Source organism: Lissotriton vulgaris, chromosome 7 (genome assembly GCF_964263255.1).
Source record: "Lissotriton vulgaris chromosome 7, aLisVul1.2, whole genome shotgun sequence".
Taxonomy (NCBI): domain Eukaryota; kingdom Metazoa; phylum Chordata; class Amphibia; order Caudata; family Salamandridae; genus Lissotriton; species Lissotriton vulgaris.
This window is the reverse complement of record NC_141695.1, coordinates 995,614,434-995,635,100: the sequence shown is the minus strand read 5'-3', so window position 1 is coordinate 995,635,100 and position 20,667 is coordinate 995,614,434. Positions and strand designations below refer to the sequence as shown.

General features: G+C 44.2%; 1 protein-coding gene across 2 annotated transcripts in view; it reads left to right on the top strand.

Annotated features, from left to right (window-relative positions):
* LOC147702835 (rho GTPase-activating protein 7-like) overlaps positions 1-20,667 on the top strand; it is an 892,173-nt gene that overhangs the window by 832,292 nt on the left and 39,214 nt on the right. For both annotated transcript variants that reach the window (XM_086931414.1, XM_086931415.1), the window contains exons 5-9: positions 422-1,866; positions 2,021-2,182; positions 10,956-11,115; positions 13,623-13,821; positions 14,941-15,157. In XM_086931414.1, the coding sequence (XP_086787540.1) occupies positions 422-1,866; positions 2,021-2,182; positions 10,956-11,115; positions 13,623-13,821; positions 14,941-15,157 (2,183 nt within the window). The remainder of the gene's footprint in view (positions 1-421; positions 1,867-2,020; positions 2,183-10,955; positions 11,116-13,622; positions 13,822-14,940; positions 15,158-20,667) is intronic.

Here is a 20,667-nt window from a genome sequence, read left to right as displayed (position 1 = left end):
TCTACATAGTGAAGATATTTTCTACATAGTGTTCTGAACTTTGCTCCTAACAAAATAAGACTATGTTAAATATTCGCTACAGTCCTCTGTGAGCACATGGAGCAAATACATTACCCGTAAATAAATTAGAGCCATAGACAGTTAAGCATTCAAACTGCTAAAGACATAACATATGTTTAGGGAAAAGAAGTGAATAAGATGCCATGCAACAATATTACAGTGTTGACTTTTTAAGGGAGAAATAAGAACTGAACGTCTACTACAGGAATCATTAATAATGTAATTGTATTTCTGCAAATATGTCTGACATTTTATTAATATGTTTAAAACTGAAAAATAACCATTTTCATTAGTAAATACAGCAGCAATGATAAATACAATACCTGATTGTTATATTCACTCTTAGTATCACCTTTTTCAGAGTGATGAATCTGAAGAGGATGAACCATGTGCCATAAGCAACAAATGGGCGTACGAGAGACACAGTCAAAGATGGTCGCGACTAGAGAGTGTTGAGGGATTCCCTTTAGAAGAAAATTCCAGTTTATCTGCTCCAGACAGCCCAAGATCCAAAAGTGTTGACCAAGACGAGTTATCATTCTCAGATTGCAGAGAAAAGCATGATGTATCTTCACTTCACAGTTCGAGCAGTGGGGACAGCTACAGTGCCAACTTTCCTAAGACATTTGAAGACCTAGAGACCAGCAGGAGCTCGTCCCGGTGCTCCTCTACGAAACTGGCTTCACCAGACTCAACTTTTAGCTGCTCGCCATCTCACAGTGATATCCTAAATATCATAAGTGAAGACAAACTTTTGGACAAACCACCAAATAAAAAAGGAAAGAGTCTGTTGAAGAAAATGGAGAAGTTACGCTTAAAGAGCTCCGGGTTGAAAAGGGATGCTCAATTGAAGGGCAAACCCATTATAAGTACCCCTGTTCTCCTTGAAGGACTAGATGACGACAAGTTGAAGAACCTCAATTGTGTAAACATTTCTGATCTTCCTGAAAGTCAGGTTAAAAGGCATTTTTCTTACACACCTCAGACCTGTAGCAGCAGTAGCCAGTCAGAAAATAGTAGCACTGTGAGTACGCCGAGCCCAGTCATCCGAGTCAGAAGCCACGCTAAAAGAGCTGGAATATATGCGGAAGACTTTGACCCTACCAAGCTCTCCATTTGGAATGATGTATCTGAGCAAAACTTAAAGAACCAAAAAAACCTTCATGAGAATCAGATATTTCAAATACCCCATGGCCATAAGCCTGGGACTTTTCCCAAAGCACTTACAAACAGTATTTTGTCTCCAATTGACAACACCTCCGTAAACTGGAGAACTGGAAGTTTTCATGGTTGCAGACGAAACCGGATGCGATCTGCCAGTAGTAAGGACCCAGATGCACCCCCAACCCCTCTTTCTTTGTTGGATAATCGACTGAGTATATATGACAATGTACCAAACATCCCACTCCATTTTAATGCAATGGAGTCAACAGGAGAAGATGAAGGTGGGGATGATGATGATGGAGATGATGGGGATGATGGAAATGATGATGATGACGACAATGTTTTCTCTGAACTTGACAATGTTATGGAGCATGTGAATGGACTTCGGAAGTTGGTCAACCAATGGTCAGAGAAGTTTTCTGATGATGGTGACTCAGACTTTGCCAATGATTCAACGTCACCGTGTCCATCGTCCCCAAAAGATGTACATCTTAAAATAAAAAAACATTTGAAAAAGCAGTCTGAAAGGATCCCAATTGGTGATATGGACAATATTTGTGGGAATGATAATGATGCTGATTCGCCGCCACTCCCTTGTATTACCATTTCTGGAACGGAATCATCACAAACACTTTCCAAAAGGTTCGTTATATGTCTCCCCAATATTTAAAATCTTAATCTAGAATGCTTAATTACGATAATAATCGAAGTAGAGTAACCACTTTTGTAGAAAGAAAAGCATGTTTGTTTTATTAACAGTTGACACTTATGCATTTTTTTCTACGTGTATCATCAGGCAAGACTGGGCTGATGAGCAATATACACATTTGGAAAACCTCTTGATGCAGATTGACAGCCAGTCAGCGGCTCAAGTAAACCGGATACAGAAGCTTGCTTTGTTAAAACTTACTGCTTTGATGGACAAATACTCACCTTCCAGCAAGCAAGGATGGAACTGGTAATACGACTGCATGTTCTTAAACTTCCATATAATTGTCAGGGCCTTCACTGGTTATTTTGCCCTCCTATAGTTTGGAAAACTAAGAATATATAAAACGACATGTATCCGTGTTAGTTTCTCGAGAAAGAGATCTAAGTCTCAATGCAGAATGGGTAACAGAAATATAACACATACCGATGTACCACTATAGAGAAAACAACAATAAATTGTGACTCAATGTGAGGACTCTTAAATATAACTGTTTCAATGAATTTCTTTCAAATGAAAATATATCACTTCTGCCGTTTTCTAACCATGCATTAACCCTTAATCCCAAGTGAACCCTAATGCAAGACTAACCATAACTCTAAACCTAAGCCTTAGCCTGTCTCTTACCCTAAATCGCAGCCCTGACCTCATCTTTAACACTAGACCATATCCTATTCTTTTGGGGCATGTAGATCTACTTATTGTTAATATTTCTTTAAATACGTAATATCAAAATACTTTTTAACAGTTTTCCTCTTCCTTGCAGTGAACATAAATAGTTTTTCTTTGCAACAACCTTTCTCTGTAGTGGTTTCCCTGACAATCTTTAAACTTGTTCAGGCATCTCTGCAATTGCACAATCCCTGGAAAAAAACACATTCTCTGGCAGTTTTTAAAATAAATAAACTGTTATTGAGTACATAAGTACATTTATGGCTTTTAATGACTGAATCAAAGGCAAATAGAAATGCTTGTAGGTGCGGAACTTATTGTGTGGCCTGAAATACAACATTGTAAATACGCTGGAAAGAAGGCATGCATATTTACATGTTGACCCAAAGATCATGTTTTCTGTCTTGGCTTGGCTTCAGCATGGGCAAAAATGCACTATAGTCTCAAGGAGAAACCATAAACCTAGAAGTCTGCGTTTGGCAATATTACAATCCCCGAATGATAGTTATGCTCACTCTCATTTTTGTTTATACAAAGAGAGCATGGTACGGCCGAACAGTTAGAAGGGAGTAAATGACCACCGACAATCATTCCATAATCGGTTATGCCAGGATTTGGTGAACACCAGAAAGAAACCACAGTCCACGCATATGAGGTTTCCCATGTTGCAACAATAGTCTTGTACAAGAACATGGAACATGGAAGAGGTCACTTGGGAGAGGGAGTCCTCTTCATTTCCAACCCCAAGGACTAAGAGGAAACTTGCAATATCATGTCCTGTTCTTCAGTTCTACTTTAATAGTACTTCGAAAACCTCTTATGAAATTTGCCGAGTCCATTTTATAAAATTAGAACGTATTACTCTTCAAAAATGTCTGTCATAGCCCCCCAAACAGTATTCTGCTACCTGCAGTGTTTTTTTAATCATTGTAAATATATATATTTTCTGCATTACTCCTAGCCTTAAACAACATGCTTAGTATTGTAGCAAGATAGTGAAAGTTGGAAGTGAGAGATCAATATAAAAAGGAGCACAAGATCCTTCCCTTTCGGCTCCTGCAGCTTACCATAAAGTTATTTCACAAAGTCAGACGTCCCCCATGGGCTAGCAACAAACACTTGTTCAGGAAGGTCCACTCAAGATCGACCAAATATTAATAGAAGTTCAAGTTATTCCTCACTCCTAATCCAAAGATCCTGGTCATATTTTCCTTCCACAGATCATCCCTGTATAACGCGGCACTCATAGGTTGATTGCCATCTTTTTATTTCTTTCACATCATCTGCACGAACGAACTTCCAGCGACTTTGGGGATATCTTGGCTACTGCGCAACTCCATATAATTCCTGAAATTCTCTTTTCTGATGTGCCAGTTACTAAACCAGCTTACTCTTGCACGTATATTTGTTGTGTCGTCTTGGGGATGAGGTTGCTCTGTTCACTCTTTTTTTTGGTCAAGTCTTTCTAGTTGACTTGGGACTCCTGATTGACTCACTGGCTTGCCCTTTACTCTTAAGACATTGTTCTCCACAACTTTTGCCACTGAAATATATGCAGCCTCGTAGGTAGCTGTGCTAATGAGTTAAACTACACCTTCTATGCTCATGGTCAAAGCAGGTGCCACTCAAGCCAATGCCATTACACAAAGCTGTAGTAAGCAAGTGATGCTTTTACAAGATGGCCACGTAGCTCAGGATGAGGAGGAAAAAAGAGGAACACAAACAAAACGATACCTAGCTTCCACCTTCTTTGCATTTCGACCTCTTTCAGGACAGGTATTTCACAGAGTTCTTGTCTTTTTACTCCTATCTGGTTTAACTTTGGTGGCCCAACCTGACTTAAAGCACCAAAATCCTGATGCCACCAGTGCCCCGAAGAAATACATCATCTAAGCAACCTCTTTAGCCCCCTTCCTTTCTGCAATTTACTGACCACAGACTTTCTCTTCTTGCGCTCTCACCAGCTTTGCTTGGAAGCCAGGCATCTATACCAACATTTGAGCCCAGATTTATACAAACTGTGCTACATATTTGTGTTACTTTTTTAACACACACCTGTCGAAAACATTTAGGTTGGGATTTACAGTCCAAGACAAATTACGATTTGCGATGGATTTGAACCAAAAGTAATACACACTGAGCAACGCACTGCCTTGCTTTAGTTTGTGTCAAGGGGTGTTCCATAGGTGGTGCATAGGCATTCCCAAGCAACCATCCATGGGTTCTGATGCAAATCCCGAGCTGCAAAGAATTGTGGACAGTGATTTGCCCCAAATCCTGCTTCTCTTGGCAGGCATAACGATGAGAAATATTTAAATGTCTCCTGTTTTCCTTCTTTGCATATGTGCTGCATTCTACAGGACACATACGAAGGGGAATGCTTTAAAGCATAGTTTTCGTGCACAAACTATGCTTACCACAACACAGACGCACCTGCACTGTGGCGTAAGGGAGAATGAGCTGGCTCATGTTAGCGCAAAGTTGCCAGAGCAGAAAGACAGCAAAACAACGCCACATATTAAAAGATATGGCACTGTTCTGTTTGCTTCCGTTCCCTTGCACACCCACAAAGCACAGCACAGAAAGCAACATTACTTGCTGCATTGCATACATGTTTGGGTCTTGATCACCATGGAGTTCTGGGTCCGTGAAACATTGGAGGAATGAAGACACCATTGTGTTTTTGGCATCCTTGGGTTGCTTTAAAGCCCCACTATTATGGTTGGTAACCCAGGTTCTGTCAGGTCCTTTCCAGTCACGCACTCACATAGACACAGTCAACCACATTTGGAAGGAAGAAAAAAGGCCCTAGAAGCAATGACGGTAGTGGAACCCCACAAATATGTGACTCTGTGGAAGCCTGGATAATTCCATACCCACCAAATAATATGAGGTTAATTAAACATTAGCTTTCAAGTTATCCAGTCTAAAGTCAAAGAAAGTAGTCACATCCCGCCGAGAATTCTCAGTTGGATATATATATGCTGCCCCATTTGAAAAGCACGTCTGCTACCAGCAGTGGAAGTGATATTCATGCTGAGAAATAAATTGACATGTAGCTTATAAACTCTTCCATGTGGAAAGGAAGTGTTGCATGCTGGTCAAGAATCTTATCTTCATAGTGGGAGGTGTGGCAGCAACATCTCACGATATTGTAAAGCCATCCATTTGATTTATGAAAACCGCTCATGCCTCAGCTGGTCATGTCAAATGGAATAATCCATTTGTCTAGTTCCTTCAAAATGTGGAAACCATGCCTTTTACAAACAAACATTTTGGGCAATTTGGGCCTTACCTATTTAGTGCTGTAGTTCCTTAACTGGTTAGTAGGTACATTTGATTTCCCCTTTTTAGGGCAAATAAGTCGCACATCACACAGAATACCGCCCATATTGCCTTTTGTTTTCAGTGCATTGTCACAAGTTACACAGCAGCAGCAGCTGAACGCCGATTGAAAGTGCAGCAGTTAGTTTGGTTAGGAAAGGAAATGTTTGTAAATCACCCACCCATGTTTAGGTCTAGCCTATTCCATCCCGTAGGGATGATAGGCGAGATTTTTAGTAAAGCTTCCGAAATGTCTACCCAACTGCGGATCGCGTACAGTTCATGTGAGGCAGGCGCATACACAGAGTCAGCCACATCCCACACCATGCCTCTGCATCAGACTTCAAAGGAAGCCGCTCCCACCCCAATCAGACTTCAAAGGAAGCCGCTCCCCCGCCCCCCTCCGCGCAATGCCAGAGCTTGTTTTTGGAGTGCCCTGGCACATCTGCATGCAATTGCAGGGAATTAAGCAGCAGTTGCAGGGGTTGGTTCAGTACTGGGCTACAGGCAATGCAGAATCTTTGCTTACTTACGAGTCATACACAGCGCACATGCACCAGATGGTATTCAGGAGCTTTACCCAAACGAGCCAGTGCAAAATAGTATTTTTTTCTGCACACTCGTGTCCTCTTGTTTGTTCCCTCATCACACTCTCCTAACAAGTCTTCCTTCTCCCGCATGTGTCACTCTACCGCCCTCACTCTACCGCCCTCACTCTACCACTCTACCGCCCTCACTCTACCGCCCTCACTCTACCACTCTACCGCCCTCACTCTACCACCCTCACTCTACAACTCTACCGCCCTCACTCTACCGCCCTCACTGTACTGCTCTACCGCCCTCAATCTACCACTCTACCGCCCTCCCTCTACTGCTCTACCGCCCTCATTCTATCGCTCTACCGCTCTCACTCTACCGCTCTCACTCTACCGCCCTCACTCTTCCGCCCTCACTCTACCGCCCTCACTCTACCACTCTACTGCCCTCACTCTACTGCTCTACCGCCCTCACTCTACCACCCTCACTCTACCGTTGTCACTCTACTGCCCTCACTCTACCACTCTCACTCTTCTGCCCTCACTCTACAACTCTACCGCCCTCCCTCTACTGCTCTACCGCCCTCACTCTACCGCTCTCACTCTACTGCCCTCACTCTACCGCCCTCACTCTACCGCCCTCACTCTACCACTCTACCGCCCTCACTCTACCACTCTACCGCCCTCACTCTACCACTCTACCACCCTCACTCTACTGTTCTACCGCCCTCACTCTACCGCTCTACCGCCCTCACTCTACCACTCTACCGCCCTCACTCTACTGCCCTCACTCTACCACTCTACTGCCCTCACTCTACCGCCCTCACTCTACCACTCTACCGCCCTCACTCTACCACCCTCATTCTACCACTCTACCGCCCTCACTCTACCACTCTACCGCCCCCACTCTACCACCCTCACTCTACAACTCTACGGCTCTCACTCTACCACTCTACCACCCTCACTCTACCGCCCTCACTCTACCACTCTCACTCTACCGCCCTCACTTTACCACCCTCACTCTACCGCCCTCACTCTACCAATCTACCGCCCTCACTCTACCACTCTACCGCCCTCACTCTACCACTCTACTGCCCTCACTCTACCACTCTACTGCCCTCACTCTACCACTCTACTGCCCTCACTCTACCGCCCTCACTCAACCACTCTACCGCCCTCACTCCACCGCCCTAACTCTACCACTCTACCGCCCTCACTCTACCGCCCTCACTCTACCACTCTACCGCTCTCACTCTACCACTCTACTGCCCTCACTCTACCGCCCTCACTCTACCGCCCTCACTCTACCGCTTTCACTCTACCGCCCTCACTCTTCCGCCCTCACTCTACCACTCTACCGCCCTCACTCTACTGCCCTCATTCTTCCATTCTACCGCCCTCACTCTACTGCCCTCACTCTACCGCCCTCACTCTACCACTCTACCGCCCTCACTCTACCGTACACACTCTACCACTCTACCGCCCTCACTCTACCACCCTCACTTTACCACTCTACTGCCCTCACTCTACCACTCTACTGCCCTCACTCTACCGCCCTCACTCTACCGCCCTCACTCCACCACTCTACCGCCCTCACTCTACCGCCCTCACTCTCCCACTCTACTGCCCTCACTCTACCGTCCTCACTCTACCACTTTCACTCTACCACTCTACCGCCCTCACTCTACCACTCTACCACCCTCACTCTACTGCCCTCACTCTTCCACTCTACCGCCCTCACTTTACTGCCCTCACTCTACCACCCTCACTCTACCACTCTACCGCCCTCACTCTACCACTCTACTGCCCTCACCCCCTCACTCTACCGCCCTCACTCTACCACTCTACCGCCCTCACTCACTCTACCGCCCTCACTCACTCTATCGCCCTCACTCACTCTATCACCCTCACTCACTCTATCGCCCTCACTCTACCACTCTACCTCCCTCACTCTACCACTCTACCGCCTCACTCTGCTGCCCTCTCTACCGCCTCACTCTACCACTCTACCACCCTCACTCTACTGCCCTCACTCTACCACTCTACCGCCCTCAGTCTACCACCCTCACTCTACCGCCCTCACTCTACCACTCTACTGCCCTCACTCTACCAATCTACCACCCTCACTCTACCACTCTACCGCCCTCACTCTACCACTTTACCGCCCTCACTCTACTGCCCTCACTCTACCACTCTACTGCTTTCACTCTACCACCCTCACTCTACCATTCTACTGCCCTCACTCTACCAGACTACCACCCTCACTCTACTGCCCTCACTCTACCAATCTACCGCTCTACCGCCCTCACTCTACCGCTCTCACTCTAACACTCTACCACCCTCACGCCCTTACTCTACTGCACTCACTCTACCACTCTACCGCCCTCACTCTACCACTCTACTGCCCTCACCCCCTCACATAACCGCCCTCACTCTACCATTCTACCGCCCTCACTCTACCACTCTACCGCCCTCACTCTACCACTCTACCGCCCTCACTTTACCACTCTACCACCCTCACTCTACCGCCCTCGCACTACCACTCTACCGCCTTCACTCTACTGCCCTCACTCACTCTATCGCCCTCACTCTATCTACATATCTATCTATCTATCTATCTATCTATCTATCTATCTATCTATCTATCTATCTATCTATCTATCTATCTATCGCCCTCCCTCACTCAATCTATCTATCTATGGCCCTCCCTCACTCTATCTATTGCCCTCTCTCACTCTATCGCCCTCCCTCTATCTATCGCCCTCCCTCTATCGCCCTCCGTCACTCTAGCTATCGCCCTCCCTCTATCTATCTATCGCACTCACTCTATCTATCGCATCACCACAGCATCACTCCGCACCACCACAGCATCACTCAGAGGCACAACAACATCACTATGCGCTACTACAGCATCACTGAACGCCACAGCATTACTCGTCCCCACCACAACATCACTCAGCGCCACCACAGGATCAATCTGTGCAACCATTCAACAACTGGTTCAAATATGTTCTCTCAATGTTTCAAGCTTTTTACAAATGTCACAAAAAGATGTTAATATTTCACTTCTGTTCTTGGATTATCGTCACAATAAAATACACTGAACATAATCTTCACAAAAGTTATTTACAAAAGTTTAATCTATTGCTATTATACATTACAATAACTTTTATTCAAGTATTAATTATTTAAAAAGCCATTGTTATTTGTAATATCAATACATCTAATTCATGTAAATACAACACATATTGCATTACAAATGCTATAGGTGTCACATTTGAGAAAGTTAAAACTACTGGAATTGTAAATGACAAAGCTGTTAATTTAGCTATTTTCAAAACCAACACATAAATACTAAATTTGTCATTTACAATACCAATAGCTCAAAGTTTCCTAATGCGAGACTTATTGCATTGCAAATGCTTGTTATGAACGTGCATCCACTCACCAAGTTGTAGTGTGATGGGGATGTAGTGTTAAGGTCCACATGAAAGTAGTTTGATCGAAGGTACCATAATCCCCATTTGCACTATATGATAGCTTAGAAGGTACTAATAAGCAATCGAAGTGCAGTTGAAATAGAGGTCCTCATTTATTTGTGTGCCAGTATCGCCAGCTAGCACCAATTGAAATAAATACGGGCCATAAACAGAGCTTCCACCGAAAAAATGAAGAAAAAAAACATTCCCTCCACCATATGACCATTCCTTACTGATCCTAGTGTTTTTTTTAAACTAGCTGAGATCCTGCAAGCGGCTTAATTACCTTACTGGCAGCAACTGGGGAGAAATGTCCATACCGTGGTAAACATTATAAAGCAAGGATCCACTGACCTTTGACTCAACCTATTAGCTTAGCCTACTTTTTCATGGAAGGGAGGTAGCTGGGTATAACAGAAGTGATGAATACCAGACAATGGAAGAGGCAGAACCTCGGTGTTCTACGGATGCTCTTAAAACCATTAACTTCTCTCTGGCACTGAAAACCCTCAAAGGAGTAACCAGGAAGGGCCCAAAAAGTAGGGCAAGTAAACGTTTTTATTAGATAGAAGATACCATTTAAAGAATTCTGTCCTGATCTTCATAGTGTTGGAGCAGAACAAAAATTGCATGTGCTAGGCAGTCTAAGGCCCCTTAGCCCCTACCAAAGAGAAAACTCCCCATAGAACCGAAACTATTTTGTCCCTTCTATCATTCCATTCTCTGAAACCATACGCTTCCTCTACTCCCTGTTCACTGGACGTCTTTCCACCAGAAAGTGAGACTGTAAATGCTCTATCGTAATTCATGTGGTTTGGTATAGGATGCAAACCTAACCTAACAATCTGATGGATCAAATATTCACAACCTGACAATATATCATATTTTAAGAAGAGCTGGCACTTGTTGGTTTGTAAGTCGAAACATATACCATCCTTTGCTACAATTTGATATTCTTAATTCTACTGGCTCTAAAGTTTTCTGACTTACAGTTTACCTTTTGATTTGTAGGACTGTTCCCAAGTTTATCAGAAAAATAAAAGCTCCAGACTATAAGGACAAATATGTATTTGGCGTTCCATTTCTTCTAAACGTCCAAAGAACAGGATGTCCGATTCCAAAGGGCATCCTTCGTGCTATGGAGTACTTGCGAATTCACTTCCTAGACCAGGTATGGACTTTGAACCAGAATGTGTCCACTTATTTCATTTTTTTTGCATAAATTCTAATTGTAAATGTCAGAGACAACAACTTAAAGTTTGAGTTTTTTTTATTTTTGACAAAGACCAAGTATAACAATATAAGTGACACAAACAGCACTGTTTTAACATGCTATTTACTTTCCAGTGCAAAATGGTTTTGTGTCAGAACAATTACCCTTTTCGTAGCGCAAATAGAGCTTTGCACTGCTTTCTACTACTTTGCCTGAAGGGGACTTCCCATGTGTGGTATGTGAGCATCTCAGTGCAACCACATAAGGATTTTTACGCAAAGCCCTGTCTACAAATATTGTTAGACAAGGATTTGGGTAAAAAATAAAAATGCTTCCTTGAGTAAAGTAGGATAAATGTTTTTGTTACATGAAACACATTGCTTTTGTGCAGCACTGTAGAGCACACATCATCCAATGTGTGAAATTTAGATAAACAAATATCATAGAATAGAATTTTGTATTTGAAGGTTAGCCATGCAGGAGAAAACCTATATTAGGTGGCACTCACATAACTTTATGTTGTGGTACAAAAGGTGTCCTTCCAGTACATACTCTTATGGCTGGACACACTTTAAAACATTTCACACATTACATGTGTGCTATACTGTGCTTCACACATGCAAAGTGTGAAATGTTTGGAGAAATAATATTTCTCAAACTTTGCACATGCCTCAAGATGCTGTTTCGTTTTGATAGAAGACACATTCTTTACATCAAAAACCATGTGTGGCTGTGCTGGAAAACCTCTTACATGGATGCCCGCTTGAACCAAAGTAGTGCAAAGCAGTGCAAAAAGCTACTGGGCAAAAAAAGCAGTTATGGTGCCCCCAAAAAGTTTTGCGCTGATATGTACATACCCTATCAAGACTTTGCATTGCTTTGCATCCCTCAGCGTGACTTTGCAGCAACAAAAAGTTTTGCTAAATCTATTTATTCCCTATACCGAGAGTGTCCCTAGAAATAACAGCACTTTGAGAAGGTATAGTAGTTTGCAACGCATATTCTCCCAGTTCCTATTAAAACAATTGAGTCAAAAAGGGGACACTCACCTTTTCCATCAGCACAATCACCCTAACCTTGTAGGGCATTTTTGATGAACTTCAATTTGCACGCGTTACTTTCAGGCCAGGCTTAAGGCATAAATAACGGGGTTACCCAATGCACTCAAAACAGTAACACATTTGTTAACAAATAACGATTCTGTACAAAAAACAGAGCAACAGAAGGTATCTAGGAATCTCCAGAGGGAGAGTTGTCCATTGGAGTCCTTTATTAAGTCAAACAGCCAGCCGACACATGTTTCATCGCTATTGTGAATCCTCACGGCTCATAGGGCTGTATAAACACTAGTAGGTCGCACAGCTGGTGATCATTCCGACCCAGCCGGGCCCGTGACCATCAATAAGGCAATTCTAGAAACTGGTCTCCACACCCGATATGTGATGAGCGTGAGAGGAAACTTCCAATATCTTTACAATGTTGCAGTCCGAGTGGTTCCAAGGAGAAGCTCTGGAACCAGAAAAGCGAGTGTCTAATCAATCACTCAAGAGCCTCCAGTCGGGTGCGACTATTGCCAGTAATGAGGACGCCAAAACTCTTTCAATACCAAGTGCGGTGTATAGCGTGTCCTCCCTCACGGGCCGTGTTCCCGTTTGGACGAAATGTATGGCACAGGTGTTATATTGCAAGAACAAGTAGCCAATTTCATTTGCAAGGAATATATATAAAACAAAGGCCTCTAGAATGGCATAGTCAGTGGGTACTCAGTTGGCAAGTGAATGTGGGCTTATTAAAACTCCCAGTATCACTCTTTGTGTCTCATTCCATGGACCGTACTACATTAAGGGGCATATTATCAAGAACGGCTTTAAATTATCGACGCTTTAGCGGAAGGAAACTACTGCTAAAACGGCGATAATGGGCTTGATAATATGCCCTTGAGAATTCCAATAGAAGCCCATGTTCACACCAGAACATAGGCTTCTATGGGAATTCACAAGGGCATATTATCAAGCCCATTATCGCCGCTTTAGCAGCAGTTTCCTGCCGCTAAAGCTGCGACAACTTTAACGCCGTTTCTTGATAATATGCCCCTAAGTTCGTTATAGGCAGGCGTCATATGATGCAATGGCAAATGACCACAAAGGTGCACCATATTGCATCAAATGAACTATGAAAATGTCTTGTTACTAGGGGGAAAGGAGTCCCCAGATGGCAAAACATTATTTTGCCTAAGACTTTTATCATACATGCACTGGACCTGTCTCGTCTATCACAGTAGATTGCAAATTACTTTTATGGAGATCTCTATGGCTCTTCTGTATATCATCATGCATACGGTTTGCTTACAATTAAACATCTTAAATGTTTATTCTCACACACCCTTTCTTTCAAAATCTATGTAAATCCATTCTCTTTTTGTAACTTGTAGCAAGTTCCATGTTTTTTGTTTCTTTCTTTAACAGGTTGGCCTTTTTCGGAAGTCTGGAGTCAAGTCCCGCATCCAGTCTCTAAGGGAGATGAATGAACTTGATCCAACTGGTGCCAGCTATGAAGGACAGTCTGCGTTTGATGTAGCAGATATGGTCAAACAGTACTTCCGGGACCTTCCTGAGCCCATCTTCACAACGAAGCTGTGTGAATCCTTCCTACACATCTACCAGTGTATGTAACAGATACATTTTTTTAGTAGTGTGTAATTACTGAAGCATTATTCGTTTCAGACCTTATAATGGGGAATAGCTTGCTAATTGCTCATATAATCCCCTGTCCCAACATACTTGAGCCCGAATATATGTTGTATTTGCTCCAGATTTTATCTGTGAAAATCATGCATGTAAAAAGGCACGAGTGGGCAGTTTGCGCATAACACCTAATAAGGATTCGGGTGCTATGGGTGTTTGAGCCCAATTCGTGATTAGGTCTAGAGCTGGAATGGGGGCTGAAAATATCCACATTGAGGACCCCATGTCCACAATAGCATACTTACAAATGTCCCCAAAGAGGCCGGTGTGCCCTTGCCTTATCTGTTAAAATTTGGGTACGTAATCTGAAGACAGTGGATCATTTCGATCTTTACAACTTTTTTCTGTCTCTTAAATAGAACATTACAATTAATTGCTGTATTAACCATCACAATTTGAAAATATATTTCTAAAAATAACGAGGGAATAAATGGATACTGAATTGGGTAATGGTCTGAGAAGTAAATGAGGCTTCTTAACACATTTTCCCTTCTAGTTGCCAATCAATTGTTTGACCAGTAGAAACACGTATGTAGCAACCCAGTAACATTTTTAGGCTGGCAAAAGTATTTGTGAAGATAGTTTTCATACTTTTGAGGCGCTTATCAGTCTGTTGTGACTGACTGCATTAAAGCAGGACATAAAAATGTGATGTTCATCGTCATGAAGATTTTCCTTGGTCCGCATTTGTGGAGCAGCCAGCTAGACAGCTGTGTGCGGTAAGAGCTCGAAGGCTCGGACAGCCGTGCAGCTGGGAGAGCCCATGGTAACCATTGCTGTGTGTGGGAGTTTTGTGGGTTATAGCAGGAAATCTGATCGCTAAACATTTTTATCTTTTGTTAATGTTGAAACATATTTTAATGCTTTTCCTCGTTTGTGCCTGGTGAATTCTCTCGGCTTATCCAAGAGTGTACTCTATTGACGGTACAGATAGAAATGATGGACCCAATATCTAATCGAGAAGCACAGTTGTTACTCGTTACCATTATTACTGACATTTACGAAATGACATGATGATTCACATGTTCTTTGTTTTCAGATATGCCAAAAGACCAACAATTCTATGCAGTCCAGGCGGCCATCCTTCTCTTGCCAGATGAAAACCGAGAGGCTCTTATGACCCTTCTCGTCTTCCTCAGGGATGTGGTTGCTTGCGTCGAAGAAAACCAGATGACTCCCACCAACATCGCTGTTTGCTTGGCTCCATCACTCTTTCACCTCAATACATTGAGGAGGGAAAGTTCTTCATCCTCCAGGTACTTGTGGTGAAACTAGATTCCTCATTTTAATGCATCTCGTTGTTACATGAGATTAAAAGCAATAGTTCAGTTTTTTTCTGCCTAGTCGTTTCTCCTTTTGGCGGAGAATCTACTAACTGCATCCAGCATTGAAGATACCGTTAATTCAGCACTTTTAAAGCACTATTACTCATTCATCATAAGTACAGGACAGTCACAAATACATTTTGTCTTTGGGCAGGAATTTGCTATTGCAGATTTATATGGTTCTAATGTTATTAAATGCATCAAGATGAATGGCTGAGCCAGTCTTACCCAGGTGCAAACCAATTACCTACAGGTTACACACAGATCTGTGTAGTGGGCAGTCAACTCGCGAAGCTGTTTTATGACTCAAAATAGTGTGGAAAGTTAACCAAAACCCCAGAGCAGAAATGTGTAAAAACCAGGCATGCATGTAGTGCACCTACACGCAGGAAAATGAGCTTCACCACAGGTGACGAGCCAATGCTGCAATACAAGCGAAACAATGTATGTAAACCATAATTAATGAGGTTCAGGGGTGTAATGCAGGCTCCTATAGCCCTGTGCTGGGGGGGGGGGGGGGGGCAGGACCATTTATTCAGGGGGCCCCACTGGGCCCAAGATCAGTAAATGTCTATGAAGTATGGGAGACTCCAGGGCTTCTCGTCACATTCTACAGGGGGGCCCCATCATGTGTTACATAACTGATCGCGTTCCACTTACCTTTTGACACTCTTAAGTCTCACTTTTATGTGCTAGTAAACGTCCTTGTGTGATTCAGCACCAACACCCAGTACCTAGACAAGAGTACTTAACATACTCCTAAAACAGGCATGATACCATCCAAACGAAACATAGCAGATAATTGGTCTCATCTGAGGTACTAAGAGCATATGAACTTCCTGGCACAGTGAGCACTGGGGTAGTTAATGGTTAAACAAAACCCTGCAGAAGCAACACAAATGTTCTTGGACGCGTCAGAAGAATGTGGGCATTGACTGTGTGGGAAGTTCTTTTGGACGTTTGTGAATCGGTCTTGTGGTCTGGTGGGCCAGTGGGCCAGTGTTTTGCTGGTGATTTTCCTGTTATTAAAAATAAACATTGCATGCATCAAGCTCAAATCCATGAAGTCTTCCTTACATTGCAAAACACGTATACAGCATGTCTTTCCAAGTTAAAAAAAAAAAAAGACCAATGTGCAAAATGTGTCACTTTTTAGCTATCTAATTTGCTAACTGGGGCCACTTTTCTGGCTCAGGCCGACTCTGGGTGTTGACTGTGCTTAGTGCAGAAACATGAACTGTCTTCAAAGTTGCATAAGCAGAGAGGGTTCGGTTGGACGGGAGGGAGGATAGAGAGATGGTGGAGGGCTGCTGAATTTTCCTGTTAGCGACTATGTTAGTGATAGTGAAACTGTCGAAAAAGAGAGATTTGTTTTTAGGTCTCGCCTGTCGATGCGCATGCGCATCGAGCAAGGCGAGAGTATTGCGAGTTATCCACTCTTTATCTGCACTGCAAGGAATCGTGGCGATTCCTTGCAGTGCCCGTGACTTTTAAGGTCAATGCGCATGCGCATTAAGCTTATGCGCATGCGCATTGACCTTAAAAGTCACGGGCGCGTGCATGTCCGTCTTCCCGCCGTCTCGCATTTCCCCTGTCGCACTTCTCCTCCCCCCTCCCCTCTCTTCCCTCCAGCTTGTTTTTTGTTTATTTGACCCGCTCCGCCCCCTCCCCTTCCCGCCGTGTCGCATTTCTCCTCCCCCCTCCCCTCTCTTCCCTCCGGCTTTTTTTTTGTTTATTTTACCCGCCGTGTCTCCGATCCTTTCGCTCTCCTCCCCCCTCCCCTCTTTTCCCCTGTCGCACTTCTCCTCCCCCCTCCCCTCTCTTCCCTCCAGCTTGTGTTAACTGGGTCATCTGGGTGCATGATACCAGCAGCTGTCATGCCGACCCGCCCTCTCCTTTTCTGTGCTGAGGCCGCCTGTGATCCTGAGCGTACACTCTTTGAAAGATACGGTTTTGATTAACATTTAGATAACCGAATGTATGATTAATTGCTTTCAGCCGGAGGGTTTCTTTAGAAAGCGGAGACCTCTTAAAAATACATTTTTCGCTTTAACATCATACGGTATGATATGGAAAGACCGCGTTATGACTCGGTAGTGGTGCTGAGTTTTGATTTATTACTTTTTTTTATTTATATCGGAGCTGATTGCATAATTGTAAATGTGTAACAGTCCGAAAGTATTGAATCACTGGTAACGTTTTTATGTCAGAACAATGTTCGAGGCCGCTTGTAATTGTGTACAAGCCTGGGCTGGTAATCCGATCAAGCAGCAGATCCGTAATGTGAAAGGCGGGCCTGCATCCATCTTTCAATGAAAGAGAGGGTTAGACGAGAACAGCGGTAAACACTCCCACTGTTGGATGTGGGCCTTGAGCTGTCATGGAGAGGCATCTCTTCTCCAGGCACTCGAATCCAACCCAGAGCTCAAACCCAAGTCAGTAGTGAAGGGCCCCCCATTCTCTGCTGAAGCGAATGTACTTGTTCAGACAGTTCAGTATTTTTTTAACATATAATTTTTATTATTAGGTTTTTATTAGGTCTCGCCTGTCGATGCCCCCTCCCCCGTTCCGCCCCCTCCCCTTCCCGCCGTGTCGCATTTCTCCTCCCCCCTCCCCTCTCTTCCCTCCGGCTTGTCTTCAGTACTTGCGAACCATTTACCAGTTTTTGAAAAACTTGCGAAAATGGCCCAGATTTTCTACCTTCTAAAGCTGGCAACCTTTTCTGCAGTTGGGCAGTCTTAACTTTCCCACTCTACAAATTTGAAGAAGCTAACTTTGCTTAAATGACAGTGGGTGCAGGGTCATATTTGACATTGTTTCTTTACTCTGATCGTCTTCCAAGCATAGCGAAGAGCACTGCTTATGGAGAAGTGTGAACCAGTGATCTAGTATGTTTCGTGTCATTTTCCAACCACCCAACGGGGTGCATCACGCTAGTCTAAAGTCTTGAAGTAGACGTCTCCTCTTTAAAGCCATCATTTTGCGATTTAATAGAAGTAACGCTTTTGGATTCCCCATTCCCAGATTGAAGCCTATACCCTATTAGCCTTCCTACACATCCCATACATGCAGCAATTTGTGAGCCTGTGCTAACTGCTGATCTAGAGGAGTGCAACCTCATTTTGAATGCTTTGGCATTCCTAGCACCTACGAGGCCATACCACATGCGGCCAAGTACCGATGCACAATGAGAAACCACAGCTCCTTGTTAAATCGACATCAGCTACCATCAAGAGCCAGCAGCGTCAACAAGGGCGGCATGGGACATTTGCGGGTTAATACGTTTCAGTCTCGTTGCAGCTCTCTAAAATGAGAAGTGGTATGAAATCCATTCAAATGATTCTCACCCTCTAACACTCACCCTCACCCTCACTCACCCTCACTCACACTCACCCTCACTCACCCTCACCCACCCTCAACCCCTCATCCTCACTCACCCTCAACCCCTCATCCTCACTCACCCTCAACCCCTCACCCTCACTCACCCTCAACCCCTCACCCTCACTCACCCCCACTCACCCTCAACCCCTCACCCTCACTCACCCTCAACCCCTCACCCACCCTCAACCCCTCACCCTCAATCCCTCACCCTCACTCACCCACACTCACCCACACTCACCCTCACTCACCCACCCTCACTCACCCTCACTCACCTTCACCCTCACTCACCCTCAACCCCTCACCCTCACTCACCCCCACTCACCCTCAACCCCTCACCCTCAACCCCTCACCCTCATTCACCCTCAACCCCTCACCCTCACTCACCCTCAACCCCTCACCCTCACTCACCCTCAATCCCTCACCCTCACCCACACTCACCCACACTCACCCACCCTCACTCACACTCACCCTCACTCACACTCACCCACCCTCACTCACCCTCACCCTCACTCACCCTCACCCTCACTCACCCTCACCCTCACTCACCCTCAACCCCTCACCCACCCTCAACCCCTCACCCTCACTCACCCTCAACCCCTCACCCTCAACCCCTCACTCACCCTCACTCACCCTCACCCTCAACCCCTCAGCCTCACCCTCACTCACCCTCAACCCCTCACCCTCACTCACCCTCACTCACCCTCAACCTCATGCTAAAGATTTACAAAAAAACCCATAAACAATTCTAAAAGCACTAACTCTAATGCTGCGAGACCTATTGCATTTCTAATGCTTGTTATCTTTCTCCAGCCCTGTGGAGGAATATGTTTTAGAGCATTAAGTGAGCTACATCGCCATGTCAAGACTGCATATTTACATGGCGCCAATGAATTGAAGGCATGCATGTCAACGTGAAACAGTCACAACAACATGTAAAGCAAGCTTTGCAGCCTTTCTAATATAACTATTTCACAATAAGGGTCAAGCAAACAGTGTGTGTCAGCCTCTCCCTCTGCAGGGCCAAATCAGGCAATAGAAGCCGGGGGAAGACGTGACAAAGACGGATGGCCTTTCAGCCGTAACTCATTAATCAGGGGGAAGTCACCCACAGTAGGGCTGATGAGCTGCAGTTTTCTTGCCCCCTGCCTTTTATTCCAACTCTGCATCAGAGCATGAAAGAGTCACAATAAGAGAAAGTGTTTTTTTTCTCCATGTATCTCTTGTTTTCAGTAAGGGCGCCTGCTTGGATTGCCAGTCCAGATAAATAGTTATTAATCTTTTACTTTAGGAGTCAGACTTCAAAGGGAAACATTATCTCTGGAACTTGACTCGGAGGAGTCAAGCGTTCTTAGCGTCTAGTTTGTTACCTAAGCGTTATTGGGTTGGAATGTTCATAGATAGAGGCAATTATGTCATCAATATGTGACTTATAGCTTTAAAGATAACGCACTTCATAAGCAGCAAAAAGGACCACTGAAGAAAATGTTTTAATTTTCTTGGGAGGCATAGTTTGGCTACCAAATGACATGATCTCAGGATCTTGGAAATCTTTTTAGATAAATGTATGTTTCTGCTAGTTACTTGTTAGATCTCAGTCAGTATGTGTACCTTGCATGACAACAGGAGTGCATCTGCAAAACACGTAAGCCCGTAGCACTCCAAAGTTTTCAGTTGAGAAGAGACACCAAGATACAGCGAGATTACGTCTTCTTCCTTTAATTTGATTTTTTCCATGTTATATCGATTTTCCTTGCTGCAAAAGTAGGGATTCTTTGCACCTTAAAAAATTTCATTTGAGTAAATACAAAAATTGCACATTTGATGCATTACATGCTTATTAGACAGCCAATGAGTATTCTTTGGTAGAAAGGTGATCCATTCTTGCCACCTATGTATTCCAAACCCATGGTGTGAACCGACAGACTACAGGCCTAAGTGGCACGGTACAGTACTGCCTTCCATGACAGCTTAGAGGATAGGAGAAGTGACTGACATGGCTTGAACAGAAACTAAAATGAAAAACAAGCACTGGCAAAACCAATAGATCACACGAATGAGAG